Source organism: Gavialis gangeticus, unplaced genomic scaffold (genome assembly GCF_001723915.1).
Source record: "Gavialis gangeticus isolate Ggan-Ray unplaced genomic scaffold, GavGan_comp1, whole genome shotgun sequence".
Classification (NCBI taxonomy): domain Eukaryota; kingdom Metazoa; phylum Chordata; order Crocodylia; family Gavialidae; genus Gavialis; species Gavialis gangeticus.
The window spans coordinates 35,889,880-35,917,061 of NW_017729000.1; the positions used below are offsets into that span (position 1 = coordinate 35,889,880).

Here is a 27,182-nt window from a genome sequence, read left to right on the forward strand (position 1 = left end):
GATCGCTGCGGTGCTGGGACGCATGGAGCATCCCACAGGAGTGCGAGGGGGCTCTCCAGCATGCTTGGCAGTGAACCTGGAAGAGGACCAGAAATACTTCCGGTCCACTTCCAGGTCTGCCAGGGAGCATGCTGGGGGGTCCCCCATGTCTCCTGGCTCAGTGATTGGCCACCGGGGGACCCTGGGTGCCCTCCCAGACCCAGGAGGCACCAGTTGTCGAGCCAAGGGGGTGCAGGGGGGCCCCCATGCGCTCTCCCCAGTGGACCAGGAAGTGGACTGGAAGTGTTTCTGGTCCACTTCCAGGTCTTCTGCCAAGCATGCTGAAGAGCACCCCGTGCTTCTGTGGGATGCTGCATCTGCCCCAGCACTACAGCGTTCAAAGCCTCTGCTACCTCTAGGTATGTAGAAAAAACATTTAAAGCTGTATCTATGTCTGAATCTGTCTGAATCTCTCTGAATTGATTTGGAGGGTTCTGAATCGATTCGAAGAGATTAAAGGGCCCTCTGATTCGATTCAGATTTGGAGATTTGGCCACCAAATTGGGCCAAATCTCCGCTGAATCAAATCAGGGGCTGAAGCTTCGCACAGCCCTAGTAGAGAGATATGACCTCTTCATAATCCATGGGGAAGGCACAAATAAATTTAGTTATGTTACAGTCTACCCAGAACCTGGTTTAATTTTATGCATGAGATCAGTCAGTTTTCATTGGGTACCCGAAAGTATGGAAATTCCTTGAACTACTGCCAGGGGATCCCTATATCCCTCTGGCTGTGGTTCTTCTTTCTTACCTGTGTAGTTCGGCAGGCAGAGACAGACATAGTTGTTGATCCCATCCACACATGTAGAGTTGTTTTCACAATCATTATCTTCGCAGTCATCTGGGTTTACTTCACATCTCTCCCCCTCATATCCCAGAGGACAAGAACAGCTTAGCAGAGAAGAAAAACAAACAAACAAAACCCCAAAAAGCAAAGATTAGTTTGGATTTCAGATTCTTTTCCCCCTTCTTTTTGTTGTAGTACTAAAATGAGGTGTAAGGTGACATAGATGAATGGCTGTAGCCAAATTTGCCATAGCTGTAAATGTCTGTTGTTCTGTAGAACTGACATTACTTAGTGCTTTTGGCCCTACTTGTGAGTGAATGGTGACACCAGCAGCCTGCAGTCATCTGTTTATAACATGGGGAGAAGAAATCCTCTCTCATGCATCACGCTGTACCCCTTGCTGATATTGTTATAGCTCACATCTTAAATAGGTATTTCAACCCTTTGCAACACAGCTAAATAACCAATAATCCTTCCTGGCCCCCCAACAAAACCAACCAACCAAAAAAACAAAGGTATTAATGTGAAACCTGTATTTACAAGGACTTGAGCACAGCTGAGAAATACTTTGCTAAGTTTTTTATCTTCTTCAAGCTCAGCTTTCATTTGATTAAGAAGTCTAGTTTTCATGGGCTGTGAAGCAAATTTTGGCCTATGTGGAAATTATGGAAAGCTACATCCTTTATTCTGTGTGATAGGTCAGTTTGGGAAGACTTTTAACACCATATGATAAGATTAAAAGGGGACAGGACAAGTTTCATTTTGTTGAAGGGATGGCTCAAAGTCCAAAACTGAGATATGTTTATCTAGTGGACTGTGAATTGCAAGCTTTTCTCAAATCAACAGCTTGAAGACCAAGAAAAAACTAAATAATTCCAGATGCTCTTGGTGAGAAGTAGGGGTGTGTGAAGCAGGCCCTATTCAATTCAGATTCAGATTCGGCCAGAATCAGGGACAATGATTTGATTCATTTATTTAATCACTGTCCCTGATTCAATTTGGTCGAATACAAAGATCAGATGCTGATTTGGAGAATCAGTGATTTGGACATAGACACAGCTTTAAAAGTTTTTTTTACATACCTTGAGGGAGCAGGTGTGGCTCATGATTGCTGTGATGCTGGGGTGCAGGCACCATCCCATAGGAGTGTGGGGGGGACCTCCACATGCTTGGCGGTGAACCTGGAAGTGGACCGGAAGTACTTCCAGTCCACTTCTGGGTCTGCCAGGGAGCATGCTGTGGCCCCCCCTGCGCCTTCCCAGCTTGGCAATCAGTTACAGGAGGACCCCCCCAGACCCAGGAGGTACCAGTCACTGGGCCAGAGGGAGGGTGCGGGGAGGCCCTCCAGTGCACTTCCTGGGGCACCCAAGAGTGGACCGAAAGTGCTTCTGGTCCACTTCCAGGTCTGCTACTGAGCGCACTGGGGAGTCCCCCACGCTTTTGTGGGTCACTCCTCATGACCCCTTGCTACCTAGAGGTACGCAGAAAAAATATTTAAAACTGTCTCTATGTCCGAACCTCTGAATGTTTCCGAATCTCTCTGCATTGAGTCAGAGGGTTCCGAATCAATTCGGAGAAATTAAAGGGTCCTCTGATTCAATTTGGATTCAGAGATTCAGCCACCAAATTGCGTCGAATCTCTGCCAAATAGAATCAGGGCCTGAAGCTTTGCACAGCCCTAGTGAGAAGCAGAATGTGGCTTTTATGGGAACAATGTAGAGTCAGCTGAATAAGGTGTTAGCCAGACTTTGGTAAGCCTTGTGAATTGACCAAGTCAGAAAGTCACCTAACAATTAGCTTAGCTGCCTATGGGTTGCTCTTTAAGCCAGTGATTCTCAACCAGGGTACTATAGCACTCTGGGGTGCCTGGAGGTCCTTTCAAGGGTGCTGTAAGGTGCCACACAATGTTAGCACTGTTAGGTGTACAAACATGATTCATAAGGTGAACCCAGAGATTTCAAACAGGAATCTTTTGGTTAGGGACAGAAATTACACATAAACTAGTATAAGTCATGTGAAAGCAGTTCAAATCTGTAACACAACAGAAGTTTAGTGCACATAAACCACTTTCAAAATGCCTGAAACCAGTTTAAGGTAAACCTGGATAGATGTAGTATCAGACTTAACTGATTTAGGTTAAATCAGTTTATTAAACTTCTATCCCAGATTCAAGTTAACTCACAGTCCCCTAGCATCCCAGGATGCTTTGTACCTCCCCTGTAACCCCACCCTCACAGGCTGGGTGGGGTAGCTTTGGCCCAAGCTGTTTGCTCCCACCAAGCAAGAAGGCATACTCTACCCCACAAAGCTTCTGACTTGGGTCACTGCAGGCATATGGCTGCATTTCTGAAATCAAAAGTGAGTGTCTGTTCACTTGCTTATTGGTTCAATCTACACAGCTTAGACTAACCTGCAAAGATTGAATTGATTCAGCCATGTGATGTTTTACTGTCTGTACTTAGCCATAGAGTCAAAAACATTCTGACCTCCTGTGTTTTTTCTGAGTTGTTTGCAACAGAAAAGTTGCTCTTATTTTTCTGTAGACAAAAATGAGTGAAAACTAACAATGAGGACTTTCTGAGGGGTATTTTGAGTTTAACCTTGGTGCCTGAACTCTAAAACGATTGAGAACCACTGCTTTAGGCAAAGACACTTGGGTGGGGGAGGGTGGGGGTAAGGTTGTAAAGTGTCAGATTTAAACATGAAAAGTGCTTTGGAAAGGTTAGGGGGGTTTTATTATCATTTAAAAGGGAAAGAAGCAGTGCAACTATACCAATCGCTGACCACTGTTGGATGAGTCAAGACTATTTCCTAAGGTAGGCAAAACTAGTGTATGTGGTTTAATATCTTGGATGTCCAGGCTGGAGATGAAGTAATCAGCATGGCTATGTGGTTACGATTGTGATTTGTAGATACTGTTGGTGCTGTGTATCAAGGAAACAGAAGGGTTTGGTAGCTGGAAGAGCCACAGATGCAGGGATGATAACATTAGATACAAGGGTATGAAGCTGGCTCTGTCTTCTTCATTTGTGATCCAAGGAGTGAGGACCTGGTACAAAAGCCCCAAACTATAAGACCACAGATGGCTGCACATGTACAATCTACACCTGCCTGAACATGATCCCAAGGAGTGACACTGGGTTCTCCTATAAAATGGGCTACCTAAATATTCACTTTCATTAGAAATCCAAGGAATTAAAAATGGCACAGGAAACAGTGTGATGGGGCAGGTGTCTCAACCAGTCACAACAAGAAGTGTCCAAATGAGGAATAGCGCAGAAACCTAAGTTACACCGGCAACTACATTCTCTCAATCCTACACTGGTCATTCATAGGGCAGGAGAGCTAGATGGAAGAGGAAACTCTTCACAGTGAAAGACTGAAAACAAACTGCTCAGATCAATCCAATTTAAAACACAATAAATCAATATGAAATATTTTCTTTTCCTGTCTCTACCTCATTAGTACCAATAAAAAATGTCCTCTTTCTGACCCTGCAATGATCCAGGGGATTGCAGAAGGCATATAAGAAAGAAGAGCTAGCACAGCATCTTTTGTGGCAAGAGGAGGGGAAGGAGGGTAAAGAAGTCTAATTAAATAAAGTGGTGCATTCATCATGTCACCCCTTTCCATTACAAAACCCCATTTTCAAGGGTTTATAACTCAGCCATAAAAATGAGCTCCAGGCTGCAACTTGGCATCCAAGGTCTCAGTTTGGGAGCATGGATCTTTCTTTCAGTTTAAAAGACAACAACAAGAGAACATGTTGCTAGTTATTTGGTGAGCCATTGTCCATGATCCCAGGATTTACAGTAGTGACATTACAGAATACGGAACTGCTAACAAATAATATTTTAGGATTAGGGTGCATTTGATTTTTGTAAGAAAGGGAAGTGTCGACATTATCAATGACATTTGGCTACCTTTCCACCCTATTATTTGGTAAGTTCTTGTATTATTATTTATATGTCATTCTTCTTCTCAATTTGCATTCAAATACACAAGTCTGCAAGTAGAAATTAAATGCTAAAACTTGGCCTTAGGTTGAACACAATGGTGAAAGAGGGCTAGTTTGGGAGGATTTGTACATATTTTCCCACAAAAAGCCTAGAAGAAAAAATGAGATTTACAGCATGACCTGAAGGTCACCAAATGTGAGTTTCATCTGACTGCTCAAGATACTGAGTTCCCAAGAGTGAGAACTGCTTGGCAAAAATCCCCTACTGATTAATTTACAGGGTTATTTGTTAGAACACCTCCCCTGGATCTCAGATATCGTATTTTCTTACAGACATCCTGGGAAAGCCTGAAAAAAGACTGGGGCATGCACTCTTAGCCACCTATGCTACCTAATTGTTGGGCTTGGCCACTCACAAAACAGGAACAAGGGGGTGGAGTTTATTTCTTGGAGGTGTTCCAAAGCTTAGCATCAAGGTAAAATAGAGAAGACATAATACACTGAATCTTAAACGATCTATAGGTCAGAATTCTGCCTACTCTTCCAGATTTTGCAGCAGTCTCATTTGTAAAGACTCTTGATCCTAGCCAAAATTTCCCCTCACTGTTCTGCAGTATGCTGAGCACTAGTTAGCTGCTATTTCTTATCCCAGAAGTGACTGCCTTTCAGACGGGTAGGAAGAGGGCTTTGGGGTGAACAAAAATTCTTAGAGAGTTGCTATTATATAACGGATCTGCCTCTTCTGTTTACTCAGAGTCAGATATGATTTAGTGACTAAAAAGTAAATCACTGCTGCTTTTTATGCTTTCTTATGTGTTTTTTTTTTTATTTCTTGTGCACCACCAAAATAACTCAAAAATAACTTACTCAGTTCCATGTCTAGACCAATCAGATTCAGCTATGTAAAGAAGGGCATAGTCTGAGGACAACAGCATTGCAAAACTGGCACTGAGGGCAGAACATGGGCCTTTTATTAGAAGCACTGAGGCATAAGAGAAAAAAAACCTGGATTTTCAGATCCCAGTTTGAGTTTTCTGAATTGGCTATTAGAAATGTGCATCTTTTAATTTGTTAACTGGAGCAGTTTTATAAGTAGTCTTTAGATCATTAAGGAATTTAATGATGACATTTCTGGAATAATTTTTCAGGGCTGAACTGTAGCGAATGAAAACCCAAAGTTATTGGTTGTATTTTTTCTCTGCTAAGATCAAATTATTTAGTATCTGGATAACAAAATAAATACAGACATAATAGATTACACTTCAAAATCAGCTGTTGTAGTTTTTTTTTAAATTTTTAAATATCAGCTTTTCCAGAAACCTATAACAAACCCTTTGGCAGACAACTCTGTACACCTGCAAAACAATGGAATGACTTGCTAGTCCCCAGGTGCTTCATCTATCCTTGGACTAGGAGGTATGCATGCAATAGACTTTTCAGCTTCCAGTTTTTACATTTTTAAGTGAGCTTAAAGTTTGTGGATGGCACTGGAGTAACAGCTTTGGACAATGAAATTCTCTTTATATCTAATCAGATAAAATGATATGGGGAATATATATGTTTCCCTACAGTGAATACTGCCAATGATCTGCTGTTTGCCTTGGGTTAGCTCTGTGAGGCAGTTGATAGCTCTGTCACTGTGACCCATGTCTTCTTTTGTCACACTCTCAGCAAAGGCTCTGAGGGGTGCTAAATGACATGGACACATGCTTGACATTATCATCTAATTTTACGAATCTCACCAAGAAGCTTTGACTGGGAGACCTTTGTCACAACTGACCTGGATGGGATTTGAATCAGCGATTTAGAGAAAAGAAGGGCTTCATGTTGTATTACCACCCCTCTGAGCCATGCAGTGTCATTTATCTGTTTTTTGCAAGGAAAAAAAACCCTGCCATTTTAAAAACCATGACAATGATTCCGAGTAAAATATGTTAAAAAATAAAAAGTTGACAAGAGAACAGATTTGAGAACTCCAGCTGAACTCTTGCATGCACCCACTCCATTGCAACTAGCTATTACAGCAAATATGAAAACTGAAATCACCTGCTGTGTAGCGCCCCTTGTGATACCTAGGCACAGCAGGAGAGACAGGGGTGAGAGAGGATAGAATCTCAGCCTTAACTGTGAATTTCCTGCCTTTGGCTAGTTTATGTCATCACCTTACCATTATTTAAAAGGTAATTTTGCTTGTCTGAGACTACAGAAACTTGAGAGTTAAACTGCTTGGCATTTTATGGGGAGGAAAGCTTTGGCTTAAGTTTCCTTTTACAAGAGTAAAGATTTGACAAGTTTGGCAGCTGAGTTTGTGTATTAATATATTTCTCCAGGGAAGAAAATATATAGAAGATATAATTTCTTTTACAGGCCACACAACAGAAAATTCCAAGGAGGCCTCTCATTGAAACATTTTTGACATTCACTTCCTCACAGAATATAATCTAAGGGGTTATTTTCTCATTTTGATGCACATAGATTTATATACATGTAACTCCAACTGGTGCCATCCTTTGGAGAAGAGACTTCCCTTCAAAAAGGAGCTTGAAGCTTTTCCTTATCTTTTCTTTTGTGGCTATTGCCCCATGAAAGTCTCTGTTAGTGCAGACAAATATTAATGATTTAAGTTTTATAGTTCAGCTCCTCCAGAAAAAAGTGGAATCCATGGTACTTAAACTGATTAGATATATAAAAGGAAATGAACATAAAGAAGATCAATAGAACTCAACAGGTTAATAGCAAAACCCCAATATGGACATTTGCCTGCAGGCCAGTCTGACTTTTTGGGTGATGTCTATACCAGGAAGCACAGCCACTATAGCACTGCTTCTGTGGCTTTAGTGGTGAAAGGTTCACTCTGCAAAAGATTTTGAGATGTTAACCCTTTATTCTGAAACAGAGCAGGTACCCAAATTTTAAAAAATTCCACCAATGAAACCTCTATTTCTATATCATTTTAAATATTTGGTCTATATTTGCCTTTTTTTATTTTGCACGTATAGTTATATATAACAGGAAACCACATAAAAAGGTTGCTATACATGTTGCTTCAAAATGAAACAGTGAAATCATTTTTCCCCTGAATATAATCAAAAAGGGCATTCAGATGCCATTGGAGCCTGTCCCTGCTCTTTCTATATCTTCTCAAAATTTGAGAGCTCCAGTTATGTAAAAGTTTGTGAATGCAATTTTGTAAAATGTTCTGACACAATATGACTGTATCAATGTTCTTTCCACCAAGTCTAACTGAAGGAGCAAGTCATTTAAAACTGCAGTGGATATGACATTTAGGATGTACTAAATTATAAGATCCCACATTGACTGAAGTTGTTCTGGGCAATCAAAATGGTTTTATACAGTCTCTAAAACTTACAATTCTTTGTCTCACCTAGCCAACATTGATATGCAGCTACCTATGGGATGAGATGAGAGTGATTCCTACAATCAGAACACCTCACAAATGTTTTGGGAGGGAAAGTACAGATTTAATATATGCAGTAGAAGCTACAAACCAGGGCCCTTTTGAGTAAAAGATACCACAGATACCTGAATAGGCCCTTGTCTATGTTACAAATTCTGTTCTAAGACACAGAGCTAGCTTAATTTTGGAGTGTGAAAGTGTGAAACCCCAGAGCTCATGCAGCTGTGATGACAAAACTCTAAAGTGGCCATTCTCTCATTCAGGGGATGTCTACACCAGGAAGTCCAACCACAATAGCACTGCTACTATAGTTAAGGCAGCATCAACACTGCAGTGTAGTAAACATAGGCTAACAGTTTGGTCAAGGTTTTAGCAACTAATTTCCAAAATGTCATCCCAGAAACTTGATGCAAAAAGTATATAGAATATTCTTGTTGTTTCAGCTGAAAATAACCTCAATGAACAGTACAAAGTCCCTTAAATACACAGGGAATTAGAGAAATACAATTTCAGAAGGAAGAGATCTATTTGCTAAATCACATCACTTCACTCAGCCTCACGGTTCTCCTTTGGAAGTGTCCAATCTGAGTAACAACTGAGCTGACCCTGCTTTCGTGAGGAGGGCAAAATGCAAGATGTTAAGTCATGAAGGCTGTTCTTTTACAGGCACTAAGCCCAAGATCTGACATAATCTCCCACATTTTTCAATTGTTTCCTTAAAGCCTACTGGACTATGAGATTGTTCAGCATAAAAACATTTTGCATCTGGTTGTCAAGCAACAGATGCTCATTTTACAAATAAAAAAAGGGAGTGTGTATGTGTGTTTGAAATGCCCCAAGGAAAATTAGCCTATGGATAACACAAAGCAGATTGGGGGATTACACAAAACAGCTTTTAGTATGCATCCTATTAAGACAAAATAAGGATGCCTGTTTCAGAGGAAACAATGTGTCACCAATGAGACCAAATTAATTTAATGTCTAGTGAAAAAATATCATTTGTCCTGTACAGCAGTTTCTGTAACAAGAAAAAAAGCCCATTAGGCTTCATTAATGTAAAATAGACAAGTGCAAGGTAAATTCAGCTCATTATCTTGTCTGACATGCAATTCACTCTCTATTACCTGAATCCATCTTTATTTGTCTCAGTGAGATGGCAAGTCCCTCCATTCTGGCATGGATTCTGAATGCAGGCATTAATGGGCATACTGCAGTCTCGACCCTATTGGGGAAAGTTAAATAGAAATTCAGTTAGTAATACATACCATCTGGACTAGTCTATCTTGTTTTTCAGGTCTTATTTTTATTTCTCCATTTGCACCATATCTCCATTCAGTTTCCTGTAGCAGGGACAATTGCCAGAGGCAGACACTTTCCCTGTGTAACAGCACAGAAAAGCAGCAGTGACAGTGGGTTGTAGTGCTTGCCCTCCCCCCCCGCCGTTGACCCGGATTTGGTCACTCTGGCCCACAACCGAAAAAGGTTACTGACTGACAAAGCCAATTCTGCCAATTAAAGGCCATATTCAAAGATAAGTAAAGTACTTCAAATTATATCTGTTTTTTTAAAAATGAATTTTCCTTGTTTAACATCATGGTTCATGCTATGAGTTACAACAATAATGAAGTTTGTGTAATAGTCTTTAAAAGAACAGAATGGTTCCATGATCCAAAAGTAGCTGTGTACAATATAGGAGGATGGGACTCCTACTTTAACATATTTAGGAGCAGGTTTCATAGCTTTGTCTTTGGCTGGAGTTAGGTTAATATCTTGCTGATCTGGCTGAATCCAGAACAAAATGCAAATTCCACCTTGTGCGAATTCCCTAGCTTCCTCTTTGTGTTTTAAGTCTTTGAATGTTCAAGCTACTCTTACACTGCAATTCTGTAAAATGGACCTGCTCCTGATGGATACTGAGTTCAATACATATAGATTCAACTGCAGGATGAATATGAGGCTCCTCAGGGTAGGGACCAGTGTTCTACAGTGGCTGAAGTTTCTATCATAGATGCTGTGCAAATCTGTGCAAACAGTATGAGCCCAAATTGTTTCAGGCTTGTCAAGCTCAGATGGCTGCAGAATTTGTTTTAGTTAGCTGACACATTTTCAAAGACCACCTGTAGATTTGAAAGCTGCAGAGAAACAGAAAGCTAGCTGACAAGTCTCTGTCCATGCTGCTAATCACATGCATTACATTCAGGTGCTTTATACGCTCACATTCCCAGTCACTGGAGGTATAAGTCTCACAAATGCCAAGGAATTTATCCTCTACACTATCAGATGGGAAATAACATTCCCAGTTTACAGAGGGAGAAACTGAAGAGAGATTAGACTCAGAGAGTAGAACAGGACCAGAGGAAGCTGCCCTCCCTTGTATATGGTAGAGATGATCTCCATGGACTGGGGACGGTTCTTCCAGTCAAAAAATAGAAAAGCTTTTTGCATGTTCAGAATCTGAAGTGAAGGGTCCAGGAAATCAAGTTCCAAAAAGGAAGAGACAGACCTGATCAAATATTGGAATCACTGGGGACAAGCAGAGGCCACTCCCCAAACGAAGTATCAGGAGCAGACATACTAGTGCTTTACTCAGGAACTGGCACAGATTCTTTCTGCTTCATACATATTGAAGCGTCTGCCAAAAATCTTGGCATCTTCCATTTGAAATACTGAGTCTCAGAGGCCTCGGGAGAAAGTTGAAAGTGAAGAGGGAAGCTCATGCAGCTTTTGTTTTGGCACCATGTGTTCCACAGCACTTAGGGGATGCCAGCCACACAGAGCTAATAGGCTGCCACCCACTGCAATGTTGCCTATGCTTTGTCCATCTGTGTTGCAAATCCTATGTGCTTGTCGTGTTACCCTAGGGAGGCTGGGAACATGCCATCTTTAATATTTCTCAAATGTTCAACGCAAATGCTTTTCAGTATCCCTGGTAAACTGAGTATTTTGCGGATGATTCAATACTGTAGCTATCATTGCAATTTCACATGCTCTCTCTGTTCTCTTGGCATCACAATTTGAAAACACTCTGTGAGCTAATTAACCATAGCAACAAGCAAAACAAAAAGCTAGCATTTGGGTTTTTTTCAAAAAGTCCTAAAAACATCCTTAGAGCAGTCTTTCAAACAGTCACTGTAGCATAATCCCATTACTTTTAATACAGTTAGGCAGACTGGCTTGAGGTTTATAGTAAAAATATTAAGGATCAAAGTTAAGATGAGAGCATCTCTTTTCCAAGGTATCCTCTAACCTCACATATTTGGCAGACAGTTCCCAGTCTTTTACTGAATATACCTGTGTTGCTGGTTTTCCAGGGCCTCTGGCAACATGGAAACTGAACAATGTGTTCTGCTGTATCAGGCTGTTGATTATTTCACTAATTTACTATATGGCATTAGGTAAATCAGAGCCATCTTACCTTACTTTATCCCATTTGAAAGCAGTAGGATACCTGTGTCTCTCTTGCAAACATGAGTCAATTGTTTGCACAACACCTTTAGGTCCTTGAGAAAAAGGTGCTATATATGTGAAGTATTTTATTACATAAAAGACTGTGAAAATACATGACTGTTCTGAGAAAGATGAGACTGTTTAAAATACTGGTATTGATTAATCCACAGCAAACTAAGGCTCCTTTACTTCTGAATAAGATCATTCATAATGTGCTTTAACGTGCCTTCACACCTTTAGTTAATTTGTCTTCCACATAGAAGAGCCCTAAAGACATGTTGAAAATATCTTTCAAATAATTATGGCAATTCTCTGGTTCCAATTTACAATGAGAATAGGGAAACAAGAAATTTCTTTTAGTGTCAACTCAGCTCATATTGAACATTTGTGCTAAGACTAATGGTGTGTGAATTAAGACTGGACTGGAGAAAGAGGTAGAAGCCCTCAAAAGGTAAACACAAATCACACGCATAGGTTGGGGGATCCCTCTCGTCTTTGACTGAAATACTTTCTTTTTAGGAGCTTCTAATTTTGCTATAAATGATGATAAGGCAAAATGCAACACCCTAGAAATATTTTTGATGATGGTTTCCATTTCTCAGCTGGCCAGACAGAACACATACACATCCATATATTGGCTTCACATGTGCCCATGTAAAGCTGAATTCCTGCATTGACCTCAATTCGCTCCAACTTTAGAAGAACTGTTCTGGTTGAAAACTCCTCTAACTGAGAACAGAACCCAACCTGAGGTACTTAGAAAGCTTCACTCCTTTGTTTTAGACTCAGCACTGATTGAAATTGATTAAATTGAGTAAAATCAATTGTACTGGACTGTGTTATACATAACAAGTTGTTCTTCACTATACTTGTCTGAAATTTTGGAATCCAATGCTGGCCTCTACTTGTATTTGGTCCTGGAAAATGTTATGGCATGAATACCAAAAAGCCACTGAGAACTGGCATAAGCCAACAGAGAGTTGGACAATAGGGCAAGAACAAACATGGGCGATGCAAACATTTGTTTTATTCAAAAACACAAGTTTTTGACAATATGTTAATCATTTAAACTGGTTTCTGTGAATGATTATTTTGTTTATGGAAAACTTAAATGTCATATGCAGGGTTTTGCAGCACACTCATTTAGCTATGCATCCCGATATTTTGCATTTTCTTCTACCTGTTTCTAAGAGAGTCAGGCAAGCAGGGAGCAGCATGTAACGCATGCCACAAAGAAGGCTTGATCCTGTGCTACTGAAATCAGTGGCACTTTTACCATTGACCACAATGGGTTTAGGATAGACTTCAAACTGAAGAAACAAGGGCAACCTTAGATCAAACAGTTCACAGATACTCCATAGCCTGAAGTGCTATCATATGAAGTGTCTCAACAGTTACAAGAGACAAAAAAGTCTGATTATCTGTGATAATCCTTAAACAAAAAGAAAGCCAAAATTCGTCAAATTACTTCATGGAAATTACTTCTCTGGCTCTGCTTTACTTCATAAGTCATAGGCAGCTTTCTTTTACCAGCGGAGAACAAGGGCCTACTGATACAGAAACTATTACTATATATAACAATATTTAAGGAACCTATTCCACATACTGTAATATCACTGTATTTTATACACAATGCACATCTGGATAAGATTTGCACCTTGTTTTTGAAAGACAGACTTAAGAAAATGGAACTTTCCTTGTAGTAAGTAACTGAGTAGCAACATCTAAAGAGCCAAGCACACTCACTGACTTGTTCCCTGTGGATTGTGTGTCACCACAGAGCCCATCAATGAGCTGTGGTAGAGATCATCCTCAAATCAAGGCATTGTTAACAGTGTAGATCGTGTGCAGATTTTACTTTTGCTTTATCTCGCTAAGCAGCAAAGCAACAAAAGCTGCTCTTACTGGGTGCATCTACCCATGTTATTAAGGTGACGTGATAAACTCCAATGCAGTTTGCACCACAGGCAGCTGCTCCCAGGTGCAGAGTCTGCAGATGCTCCCAGGACTACAGCAGTTTAAGCGGGGTGAAGCAGCCCCAGGCTGGCAGCAGACTTGGGGTGGGGACCAGCCCCAGGGTCCAGGTGGCGGCATTGTGTGGCGGAGGGGATGGCTGGAGCATGAGAGTGCTGAAACTGCAGAGGCATGTGGCTAAACCCCCAAGACTGTTGCCACCCTGAGGCCTGCTCTGTCCTGACTCAAACTGCTGCAGTCCCAGTCATTGCCACATGTGTGTTTCTGCTTAGTAAATGACTCTGCCATAAGATAGTACTGTTCCCGACAGTACTATCTTATGGCAAAGTTAATTAACTTATTGTGTCCTAATATCAGTGCACATGAAGATGGTGACGCTTTACTATGGAGCTAATTAGTCTACTCAGCAGTAAAGCACATGTGTGGATGCACCCACTGTATTTCCTTTATTTAGAATGCACACTCCAATTTCAAGCAGCTGATTTTGGAAAAATGTGTATGTTGTATGCAAGAAAACGTGTTTCCATCAAAATGCAGCCAATATTTTCAATTACCTTGATTTGTCCCTACTCAGATCCCTCATAAATGTGCTCTCTGAAAATAGCCCAACTGCATTTTAATAGCATAAATATTCTGGGAAAGTAAATTTCAAAATCATGTACATAAGCATTTCCACAAACTGAATTTAGACTTTCCTTCTGTATTTTTGCCATGAGCGTTTTTGTACTAACCAAAGGAGTAAATGCCTGAAGTCCCATTTTACCAGTACATACAGCTCAAACACCTAATTCTTCAAAAGCTGTTCACATTCATAATGAAGGAATTTTCAGAATTTATAAAATGAAGTACATATGAAAGAAACAGAGGAACCCAGTCAGTTCTCATATAGTTCCTAAACAAGAGGATAAATATCCTGGATAAGTTTTCTATTCAGAATTATTCAATTTAGTAATAAGTTTTCTTAAGGAAAGGCACGTGTCTGCCTCACAAGTTAAGTTTACTAGAGTACATTTTCTACTGTAGTTTTAGAAGGTGACTTACAAAAAAGAAAACTTGTGTTTATTCCGAAAAGCAGAAAAATCTGGAGGTTTGTTAGGTCAAGAGATAAACAACTAAATATAATAATCCCTTTTATTTGAATCTTGGAAGGGTCCCAATTCAACTTAGTTACATGAGAGAAAAATTGGACAATTGCCTCAGCTTTGAAGTAACTCTGTGATTACTTCATTTACAGAGATCAAATTTGGTTTAAAAACTGTTACCTACTGAAAATGTGGAAAAACCTACTGAATGCATTTCATCATGGGGTAGCTGACATGGAAGTAACTCCAGAAATAATCAAGAGGATGCCAACTAACTACTATCTGCAGAAAGATGAAGTTACAAGACCTACTGCTGATTCCTTATGTTGTTTTAAGAATGAAATATTGGAATTATCCTTATAAAAGGATGAAAAACCCCACCATCCCTCCTTGGCCTGTTCTCTGTAACATTAATTTTCACTGAGTCATGCTGAGTTTAAAGGTTATTGAAATGTTACCAGAGACAATATTTTCAGGGTAAAGAAAGTGATAAAACAGAAGGCACAAAAATGATTGTTCCATGTAAACAGGAGAACTACATTGTAACTAAGAGAAATTTCCTGTAGTTGTAACATATGGTGACTACAGTCAATAAAAGATCATTTTGTTAAAAAAACAACAGTATAATTCTTTAGTGGGCATAAGATATCACCAATGACAAGAAGTTAGGGAGACGTTTGTGCCTCCATTGAAAGAGACTAAAGGAGCTCAGAGTACTCAGGTAGGCAAAATCCAGAGAAACAGGAAAAAGAGCAGGAGATAACACTGTACTTTTTGGCCCTTTGAATGAGAGGAACAGTGAACTCCACAGCCTCAGAGAGAGACAGAGATTTATAAGGCTTCCATGAGCTGAAAATAACAAAGTTTCATTCTAGATAACTGCATTCTTACTGATACACAAAAGCAATCTAGAAGAATGAACTGTAGGGACAAAGAAAAAGGTTTACAAGCAAATGTATACAAATTCTTAACTTTTCTCACTATATTAATAATAGACCACATTGAAACTGAATATACAGAAAACAGATGGTACAGTTTTCATGTATTATTGCAGATACTAATTCAAAGCTAATTCAAAGACTTTTAAACATGATCTAGGAAAACCAACGGAGACCAATCAATTAAATGCTCAGCATCCTGTAAAGCTGGTCTGTCCTGGTGGGGGCTGAGCAAGCTAGTGGTTTAACCTGCTTGGCGTGACTGGCTGTGGCCCTAGAGTTAAAGACAGTTTATGCAGCTATATTCTGGCTACTCAATGTACCTTAGTCTTGACCCAGCACAGTTTCAGCTCTGATTTTCCTGCATCTGCCTCATTTGCTGCTCTGGCCTCAGCTTGGCTTATGTTCCTGCCTGGCAGCCTCCAGTATCTCAGATCTCCTGGTCTGGGGGACTGTTCTGACAACAGTTTCTGGATCGCAGACCTCAGCTTTATTCCCACTTCAGTCCCTATGGATCCTGACCCCTGGCTCAGCTCAGCTCCTTACTTCAGTCTTCTGGAGCTCTGATTTATTCTGCCAGACTGCCTATATTGAAGTTCTAACACTTGGGAAGATAATGCACCAAAACACCAGTTACAAAAATGCCATATTGATAATAGAATCCATTAATATTCCGAATATCAACGTAACACACACATACCCCACAACTAACAACCTCATAAATATCATTCTACTCAACTTACCGGTATTCAGAACAAAGCATCATAAACCATCTTTACTGCACAAGAGAAGACTAAATAAATCTGTCATAGGATAAGCTTAAAGGGCAACTTACAAGCAGATAATCCAAAATTTACACTACCTTTACATGTTTATTAGTTCAGAAATGCCATCCAAATCTGCAATATCTACTGGCTTTAGTAATTTAATATCTGCTGCTGTGAAATTAAGGAAGGACAGATATTAATGCATGACTCTACTCACTGCCATAGAGCCATCTCACTGGTAAGGGAAATCCCAAGATTCTTAAGCTTGGTTTTCATTAGTGTGCTGATGTCTGTGATATCCTTTTTGATTGCTCTGGTCTTGCAACAACACCTGTACGGGGCAGTGGGACTCAGCAAAGACATAGAGGTCCCCCTGCACAGATATGATTTTAGGGTGAAGGCATCAGTGAATATATGAACAAGGAGGTAACTAAAACAAGACAAAGCTGTGTCTTTATCCTGTATAAGAACCAAGGACAGACTGACACAGTGAGAGAAGAGGAAAAAAATCTAGCTGCAAGTAAATGAAAAAGAAAACCAACAAAAACAAACAAACATGAAACCCTCACCTTTCTGAGAAAGGGAAATTAAGTTCAAACTTTTGAAAGGACATTAAGAAGGGGAAAAACATAGAAACAAAGTATACAACAGCTTCCTTTTAAGACCTATGTGAGGTAAGATACATGGAAAGTAGACATTAGGAGAAGCAAGAGGAATTTGACAGAGATGGCTAGGCAAAATGATGGGATCAAGTCAGCTATCCAATCAGTACAGCTAACAGATACATTTGGTAAGAAAAGTTTATGAAATCCCATTTATAACTGTTATATCACTAAGCTGTTAAATTGTATAAGAAACCAATATTATCTGTGTTGAGACTGTTAAGAGAAAACAAAACTTAATTAAATGCAACGTACAAATAAAATCTAATTAAAAAAGCAGGTCATCCTATAATGTGAACTGCTGCACAAAGTAGGTGGACCTCTTCAAAAAAGGGAATATGTGGATCAAACTGGGTGCATATCTGTGTGAAGAAAATATCTGGATCTCAGTGACATAATCAGAGATGTTCCATATAAAACAATTAAAATAGCTTTAAAATACATGATTAATCAAAATTCCTTTGAAAGGATGGATATGAAATATAGAGCTGAAAAACAGTTTATTCACTGTACTATTCTGTCCCACTAATATTTTACTACAGAAACCTCTTGAGATAAAGGATTTTATGGCAAATTACATTGCTGTGGGAGGTACTGCATGTACATCACTGCACTTCACAAAACTAAAGTCACTCAGATAGATGTCTGTTTTTCAGCACATCCAGGTGATGCAGTTTCCTAGTTTACCCTATATTATCTGCCCAAAATCCAGTGACTAAAGTTCAGCCTAGATAAACTGCAGATGATGTTAGTTGGCAGGGTTAAACAACAACAAGTCTTGGCAGGGTTTGTGCCTGATCCATCTGCTAAAGGCATGTACAAAAATTATTTGGCATGGACAATAGCCAACTACTTTTGGCCCTGATTGTTCTTAGATTGCCAGGTAGAAGCAGTGACTCCTACAGATTTTGTTCATCTGTTACTTACAAAAAGGCGGCACCTATTCTTTGTTAATGCCGACTCTATCACAATCTTTCATGTCTTTTCCACCTCTAAGTGAGATTACTGCTTGTGGTGATAAATAATCTAATGTCTAATTATCCTAACTATTAAAAAGCCGCACTTTAAGATAGTTATTATTCATAATCCAATTAACTTAAAATGATATTAAAAAAACATTCTGGTCACCTCTGGGTTTTGGACTAAGTTTCAGAATGGATTTGATGTCAACTGGACCAACTCATTCACCCAGCCAGCCAGACATTTTTCTTTTCTTTTTTATATATATGCTTATAAGCTCTACTTTCACTGACACAATAATCCAATTTAAATTATTCCCATGATTGTTCAAACACATGGTGAGAAATATTAGTGGAAAAACCACCAGAAGTGGTTGAAGGAGAAAAGATGAAAATCAATGAATTGATTTCATTTTTGTTCCACTGTCATATTTGGATGACTTACCTGCTTCTGAAAACTTTCACAGCACTAGTGACTATAGTATAGTAAAAATACAGCGCAAAGTTATTTATATCCCCATGTCTTCAGCATTGCATTGTTATCTTCTGTACCAGTTTGGCTTCATCTGGCACCTGATTAAACGATAATTGGCCACGGCAGCAGCACTTTTTAGTGACTTCCTTGTCCTTGTTAATAAATCACAATTGTCAATTCATAGTAAATTAGGCCAATTCTGCTCTCTTAAGCCTCATTTTATTTAAATCAAAAAGATTTATGATTCTCCAGGGTATGCTACACCTATCATTATCTTAGTAGCGAGTAATGCAGAATATGCCTGTCAAAGTCAAGGTGTAAAGATCTAAGCTATTAGTAAAAGAAATTCTGACACCAACTCTTATCAGTAGGAAATTTGATTATTGGGGGATAATTGAGGTTTACCTATCAATAATATATGCTCTTGTGTTAATCCAGATTTTGTGTTTGGACCTCTGTGTGCATAAATCCACTGCACTGCAACATTTCTTATTGATAAATGGCTTCAGGGCTTTCAATCAGGAGAAAGGAAAGTCTACCAAAGGAAAGCATGTGTACTGTACTAATGGACAGGAAGCAGTCTGCTTTAAATCCAAGACTAACACCTGTGGAATACTCCCAAAGACTTAATTTACTTAAGCCAATCAATATCCTAGCTCCTGTTAAAAATAAATCCAGTACTCTTGAATGCCCTTATATAGATATTCGCAGACATACTATGTACAAATTATAACAAATGAACAAAGAAGGATTTCATTAAAATTTCAGAATTATAATAGAAAAAAAAATTAAAGAGGGGCCAATGCTTTCATTTTCTATTATGGATTTATAGATTGTAAGAGGCCAGAATGGACTGTCCTGCACTAGGCAGGAAAGACAATTGGGGTCAGGTGACCCCAGCGAGGTGACCATCCAATCTCTTCTTGAAGATTTCCAGGGTAGCTGACTGCACCACCTCTGGAGGGACTTTATTCCACAGTCTCGACACCCTGACTCTGAAGAAGTTTTTCCTAGTGGTAAGCCTGAAACCGTCTTCCAGGAGTTTGCGGCCATTACTCCTGTTTGGTGTTCACCGAGCCCTTGATGTATTCCCCTGATGTAGTGGTAAGCTGCTATCAAGTCCCCTCTTAGCCTTCTCTTTTTTAGGCTGAAGAGTCCCAAGTCCCTCAGCCTTTCCTTGTATGGTTTGCCTTGCAAGTCTCTGATCATATGGGTGGCACTTCTCTGGACTCTCTCAAGCTTTTCCATGTCCTTGTTGAAGTGTGGCACCCAGACCTGGACACGGTACTCCAGCTGCAAGCTCACCAATGCTGAGTGAAGAATCACTTCCTTGGTTCTGCTGGAGATGCACCAATTGATGCATCCCAGAGTATTATTTGCCCTGCTGGCTACAGCATCGCACTGACGGTTCACGTTCATACTATGGTCTATTATTACCCCCAGGTCCCTTTCAGTCATGGTGTTAGTCAGTTTGGCACCACCGAGCCTGTAAGTATGTTGGGAATTGTTCATCCCCAGATGGAACACTTTACACTTCTCAATGTTGAACTTCATTTGGTTTCAATCCGCCCAACTTGCTAGCCTGTCTAGGTCCACCTGGATCTGCAGCCTATCTTCAAGCATGACCACACTCCCCCATAACTTGGTGTTGTCCGTGAACTTGGCCAGTGAGTTCTACACCCCAACATCCAAATCATTGATAAAGATGTTGAAAAGCACTGGACCAAGCACCAACCCCTGCGGGACACCACTGACCACGTCTCACCAGGACAACACAGATCCGTTCATTAGAACTCTCTGGGTCTTACCCCGCAGCCAGCTTCCTACCCACCTAACTGTCAAGCAGTTAAGCTCACAATCCTCCAATTTTCCCATGAGAACATCATGGGATACCAGATCAAAGGCCATTTGGAAGTCAGATATACAGTGTCGACCTCTTCTCTCTTATCCAGGTGGCAAGTTACCTGGTCATAGAAGGAAATGAAATTGGTAAGACAAGAGCTGCCCACAATGAAGCCATGCTGGCTGTCATTCAGAATCCTACCTTCAGCAAGTGTATCACATATAGATAACTTGATTAATTTTTCTAGGATTTTCCCTTGGATAAAAGTTAGGCTAATTGGCCTATAGTTGCCCAGGTCCTCTCTACTCCCCTTCTTGAAGATGGGCACAACATTGGCCTTTCCAGTCTTCAGGGACCTCCCCCAACTGCCATGAATTCTGGAAGAGTTTCCTCAGAGGTCCTGTGATGACTTTGGCCAGCTCCTTCAGCACTCTCGGATGAAGTTCATCTGGTCCTGCTGACTTATAAAAGTCTAACTTTTGTAACTGATCATGAACCAGCTTAACATCAACAGTAGGAAGGCGGTCATTCCCACCATGCCCATTTTGTACCCTATCTAGCATGATTTTCCCTTTAGTTCAGTGAAATACCAAAGCAAAGTAGTCATTCAGGAGTTCAGTTTTCTCCTGAGTGTCAGTAACCAGCTGTCCTGTGTTGTTAAGCAGTGGCACCATGCTTCCATTTGTTTTCCTCCTGTTCTCTATATACCGAAAGGAGGACATCTTATTGTCCTTGATTTCTGTTGCTAGTTTAAATTCAGTTGCTGCCTTATCTTTTCTAATCTGCTCTCTAAAAGTGCTGGCCATTGTTTGAATGTCTGTCCCTTGCCATAGAGAGCTACACCTCCACCTTTATATCCTATTCAGTCTATTCTGTGCGGGGTATAGCCTTCTATAGCTATGTTCCAATCATGTGAGGAGTCCTATCAGGTCTCCAGAATCCCTACTAAATTGTAATGCCCACTGGAGAGTAGAAGGGATAGCTCCTCCTGCTTGTTCCCCATGCTCCTGGTATTAGTGTACAGGCACCTGAGTCCTCCATTTGAGACCCTTGATTTCCTGTCAGTCTGAGGGAGAACCATTTCCTCAGCTCTTGCAAGAACAGCTCTCCTAGTGTCCCCAACTTTGGAGCTTTCTTGTGTGCTGGCCCCCGGGCATGCTCCAGTGAGTGTTTCCCCATCCCCCAGCAATCTTAGTTTAAAGCCCTTAATTATTATAGGTGACTGTAGATGCCACCAGGAATAACAGATACAACATTTTCAGACAAGAATGTGATTTTCATGCTGACAAAATACTACTCTGGTGTGATTCACTTCTCTCATAAAACTTGTAACATCAGAATATGTCACCACATCACAAAAGACCATGTGATGAGTGATGGCCATAGGTAGTGCCACACTCCATTGCTGGGCATGGGCATGGGCATGGTTAAATCACTTGGGTTAAGTCATTTCAGAAACAGCAAGTAATAAAAAAAAAAAAAATTAAAAGATGACCACTTTTTCTCCTTTTAAAACTAAGAACAATAACAAAACATCAGTAACTGCACATTTTGTTGTATGAAGGCAGCCTAGCTACCACCACAGGAGCTGAAATTTAATATGGGCTTGTTCAAAACATATGAATCTTAAACTCATAAGTTCCTAGGCTCCAATTTAGCCAGGCACTTACCTATGTGAAAAATTCCACTGGTACCCACTGATGCACTTAAGCTTCAGCAATTTGACTCTAAAGCCTAAACTTCATGCTTGACTGAACGGGAACTGCTGGTAGCTTTGAAAATAGTTTCTCTCACCATGACTTCGGGGGCAAATTAAACAAACCTCATGACATTATGCTTTTCTCCTTGAGCTGCTGAGAAAATTTGTATTTCGCTCTTTTTCATCCAAACCCAGAACCTCTCTTCTTAATGTATAAAATACAAAAACAACTTTTAAAGACTAGATACTGCCCATCAAGAAGTCATGGTTCTTATGAGTTGGTATTGGTGAGGGCTGTGCTAATGTGGCCTTGCTCACTGCTTCTAGCACCAAGCTAGCTCATTCAGAGTGGCCATGCCAGTCCAGTTTGCTGAGACCAGCTATATCCTAGAATCTTTTGTTAACATGTGATTTTATTTTTTGATACATTTCTACTTCTGCTAAAGCCTTAGTGTAAATGTAAGTTAACTTAACATGCTTTTGCCAAAACACTTTTTCCACTGAAGAAATCTATACAACCTGTGCAAGGCTTAGCAACTGCTACTGATGCTGGTTGGCAAAAACTGACAGTATGAAAGAGTCAAAGAGGCAGAAGCTTGGAGACAACCGTATCACTTGTGCGATGTACCAATTGGTCATTAATTAAAGGACCAAATGGTTCAGTCTTAGGTTAGATACATCCTTAACCTACTAGTTCTGTTTGACGGTAAGTGATTTACTTTGACTTTTTAATTAAAGTTGTTTTCCTTGCAGACTTAAACTGCCTATAGCAGATTCACCAATTAAGTCATTCCCAAGGAATGCAAAAATAAGCAATTGCCCTCAAAGTACAGGTGATACTACCAAACTTTACTCAGCAATGGAACTGGCTAGAGGGCTGCACCCTTTTGGCTAGGGACAGACATTCAAAAAGCCAAAACTTAAATTGATTAAGTCTTTGCAGGTTAGTCTAACCTGGCTAGGCTGAACTGGTTTGTAACAGCGAAGACATTCCCTCTGGACTGAGGAACTGCAGGCACATGCCTGCAGTTGCTCAGGCCAGGAGCCAGGGGGTGCTGGAATGTGCCCTTGGCTGCAGGGAAGCTGTGCTGGGGGGAAGGGGTATGGCCAGCCTGGACTGAACTGGCCAGAGAGCGGTTTAATTCCCCCCTGCCTGTCCCACTGGCAGCAATCTGAGCCAGGTCTGCTTGGCACTCCCCACTTGCTGCTGCAGCGGTGGGCCGCCATGGCCCCTGAGACAGAGGGGGCAGGGAGGAGGGTTATTCCCCTCTCTACTCCCACTGCCCCCGGGGGACTGCAGCTGGGTTTGTCTGCCCTGACTGCCACTGCTCCCTCCCTGCTTGGGGCAAGCAGTGGAATAAGGCCCCTTCTGTCCCTTCCGCCAAACACCAGACAGAGGAAATAACCCCTGTTCCTGTCCCACCTCCCCAAGGGACCCTGCCGGCTGGCATCTGGCCCCACCCTCGCCCAGCTGCTGGAGTGGTTGGGGAGGAAGCAACCATGACAGAGGCAGCAGCCCCTGTTCACAATATCCCTTAGCGTGAGCCTATTCCAAGCAGCAGGCTGCAGGGTGAGGAAAGCTGCTGCAGAACATGGACGTCACTGCCAGGGTCCCTTGCGGGGGGCAGGGATGGAGGCTATTCCCCCTCCCTCAAGCGTCCGGGTGGGACTTATTCCATCGCTTGCCCCAAGCAGGGAGCAAGTGGTGGCAGTGCTTGGGGCCAGAAGACCTGGCTGAGGTCCCCTGGGGGGTAGAGAGGAGAAATAACCCCCTTCCCTGCTCCCTCTGTATCAGGGGCCATGCTGGCCTGCTGCTGCAGCAGTGAGGGGGGAGCACCTGGCAGACTGGGCTCAGGTCCTTGATGGTGGCACAGGGAGGGGGGAATTAAACCCTTCTCTGGCCAGACTCCTGCCCCTGCCTGTCCCTGTTCCAGCTGGGGAGCAGAGGGGTGGTGCCACCCCCGCTCTGCTGGAGCAGAGAGCCCAGCCCAGAGAGCATGCCGAGATGCTGAGGGACTCTGTTTTAAGTTAAACCAGGAACGGGTCTGGGACCAACATTGCATGAACTGGTTTGAGCCAAATCAATTAAGTCTGATACTGCATTCAACTAGGTTTATCTCAAACTGGTTTCAGCCATTTTGAAACTGGGTTATGTGCACTGAATGGCTATTCTATTACAGAGTTAAACCAGTTTCTGATCACTTAAACTGGTTTGTGTGTAATGCCTGTCCCTACCCTTTAGATACAGTCGGTACCAAGGCTAAACAGGAAAAGCCTAAGGGTAACAGTTGAGAGCCTAGCCCAAGAGGCTCAAATATCAGAGCATTGTGTTGGGTGACCATCTGCTTGAGTTGATTCACTATGGTTTTGGGATTTGGTGAGCCTAAGAAAAAAATGAAGAGTTAAATACACAGAGCCTGACTAAGCAGGAACAGAACAGTTGATAAACAGCTAAAAGACAGGGACCCCAAAGGAGGGAAAGGAACTTATACCTAGTGTAATAACAAAGGCAATGACTAAGTTAAGCATAAAGGGAAATTCAGATTCAACATGAATAAAAGCTTCCTGAGAGTGGAATGAGAAAGAGAAAGGAGGGGAGCCTCATTACTTCAGACATGTAAAGCGAATTGGACAAAATGCTAGTAAAGGTACAATGGGGAGCAGTCCTGCATTGACAGAAGGATGTGGAAGATGATTCAGTAAGTTGTTTCTCTAGATTCTGGGCCATAACTTCCCAGCTCACTAATTCATTTAAAGTCACCTTTATTTAGCTGCTCACCTCTTATTTCTGATGCAACACTGAACAATCAAAGTGAATGCCTCAAGCTGCTGAACATCTGCTTTCTTGCAGCCCTAATGCAAATGGAAGCACCTCCTCAGATTTGGATTCATTATTAAAACTCCTCATTAGACCATGCCACAATGCATTACAGGGCTCCTGGTGGGTATGTATATGCCTCAGTACCTTCAGCCAGCAACTGTGGCCTGTAATCCTTCCTTAAGCTTTTCATTTTTATGCTTCTGAAGATGTAAATCCTCACCTTGTCTAAACCTTGTGTAATAGGGAAAAAGACACTCAGAAAAATCAATAGCTAACTGATGCACAGTAATATCTTGGGAAGCTTGAATAAATTTTGTAAGCGTGTACAGGAACACTACACTACCCCTTCCCTTCCAGTATTCTTGCTGTGGGGCACTGTATGAAATTACAACCTCTACTGCTGCCACTGGCCCTTGCCTACAAAATACGTATTCACATACAGCGACTTTTATTTTGAAAGGCCAACCATTACTACTCCCTTATCTGTCAACCTCTTAAGCTTTCATTATCTTGCAGAGAGCAGGAAATGCTTCTCCCACATCCATTAATAACCATTCTAAGTATTGTAACTTAAAAAAACAACACTCTTGGCTTCCAAGGATGGCATCACAATGAGGATGTGAATCTAATTTATTAAGGCAGAACCACCTAGCAGCAGCACTGTTTTGCTGCACTGATTTCTTCACACTAATAAAACTTGGCAAGATACTTACATTCCATTGTCTCTCCCCTCTATCCTGACACATTAATGGAAAGAGAGGCCCAGATAGGATAACATGTAGAGACTGAGATGTTTGAACTCTCCTTCGTATATGGAAGAAGGCAGTCTAGCTTTAAGAGTTCCTTCCAATGTCTCCTCTTCCTGGAATTCAGACTAGTGGATTTATTCTTGCACTGACTGATGCAGAGGGAGATTTATACACATATATTAATAGGGCCAAAGAAACAAAAGCAAGGAATTGTATTTCCAAATGGTATTAGTCTAAGAAATGAGACCTGACATGTTATCTCATACAGCTGACATACCTCATAAGCTAAACTCTGCTCACTTACTCCATCCAAACCCCTCTCAAGTCTGTCTAACTGAAGTTAGACAAACACAGGATGAACAAGGCCAGGCTTTTAAAAACATTTAGCTACTCAAGCTGTTCAGAAAATGATGGTGTATGCAAATGTTTCATTAAATTGTTTGCTTTTGAGTTAATTTTGTTAATTTTACAATATTTCTAAGGCACTTCCTGCTCTGTGCCTAGGCACCCAATGCATTATTTATTTAGCACTTCATGTGTTCAAGAAACATATAATTTCCTCTTCCAGGGTTCTATGTTTCCAGCTTAGATTTTGGTGAAGGGAAAAAATAGTTACCAGAGCAAAATTTTGATCGGATTAGTATCTGAATTTCACATCTAAAACATGCCGCAGTGAGGGTCTTGTCTCAGTAACTGCTTCATCTACAGTGTCACAGAGCCTCATCTAGGACTTCTCCAGTTGAACTGTCCTCCTGAATCAGTGGTGCCCAGCATCTCAGTCCTGCAGGCCAGGTCAGTCCATGGACCTGATCCAGTGTGCAGAGCCAGAGCCCAAGTTGGGTGAGGGGCCAACCTAATACATAGTAGGGCTGAATTGAATCAGCATCAAATCTTTAGATTCAGATTCAGCTGAATTGAATCGGGACAGTGATCTGAATCAATGAATAGAGTCACTGTCCCCTGATTTGGGCCAAATCCGAATTGAATATGGCCTTTTTCACACACCCCTGGTGCATGGCACAGCCCCCGCACCAGATTGGGCCCCTTGTCTTGCCTGGGCCCTTTGTGCTGGACTGGGTCCCAATCTGGGTTTTGCCTGCAGTCCTGGCCCCATGTATAGAGCCATGTCATCCGGCCCTTTTGACTTGTAAATTTTCAAGCAATGAAGTGGTGGCAGTGTTAATTGCCACTACTCCCCTGCTATCAAATTTCTGGATCCTGCAGGCCAGATGACATGGCTCTGCAAGTTGGATCTCGCATGTGGGCTGGAGGTTGAGCACCTCTGTCCCAGCTCAGTATTTTCTTACTGGATTATAAATGGCAAATGGGGCCTTACAACAGCACGACAGGTATGTGATGATCAGCACAACAGGTATGTGATGATATGGTATGTGTAAATTAGGATATTGCTTGAACTTAATCTAGAATGGAACTGAAAGCAAGCGGAATTTGTGGAACCATAGTGTGATGACCTCACTTCAGTAACATCAGTGATGCTTAAGATATGGGCTGTATGTTTTACACTCTGTACTTTCTAAATACTGTTCACCTTCAACCTCAGAGA

The 27,182-nt window shown here is 41.2% G+C and overlaps 1 protein-coding gene across 4 annotated transcripts in view; it reads right to left on the reverse strand.

Annotated features, from left to right (window-relative positions):
- SLIT3 (slit guidance ligand 3) overlaps positions 1-27,182 on the reverse strand; it is a 1,179,950-nt gene that overhangs the window by 119,116 nt on the left and 1,033,652 nt on the right. For all 4 annotated transcript variants that reach the window (XM_019506517.1, XM_019506518.1, XM_019506516.1 and 1 more), the window contains 2 exons: positions 9,327-9,424; positions 791-930 (listed from right to left, as the gene is read on the reverse strand). In XM_019506517.1, the coding sequence (XP_019362062.1) occupies positions 791-930; positions 9,327-9,424 (238 nt within the window). The remainder of the gene's footprint in view (positions 1-790; positions 931-9,326; positions 9,425-27,182) is intronic.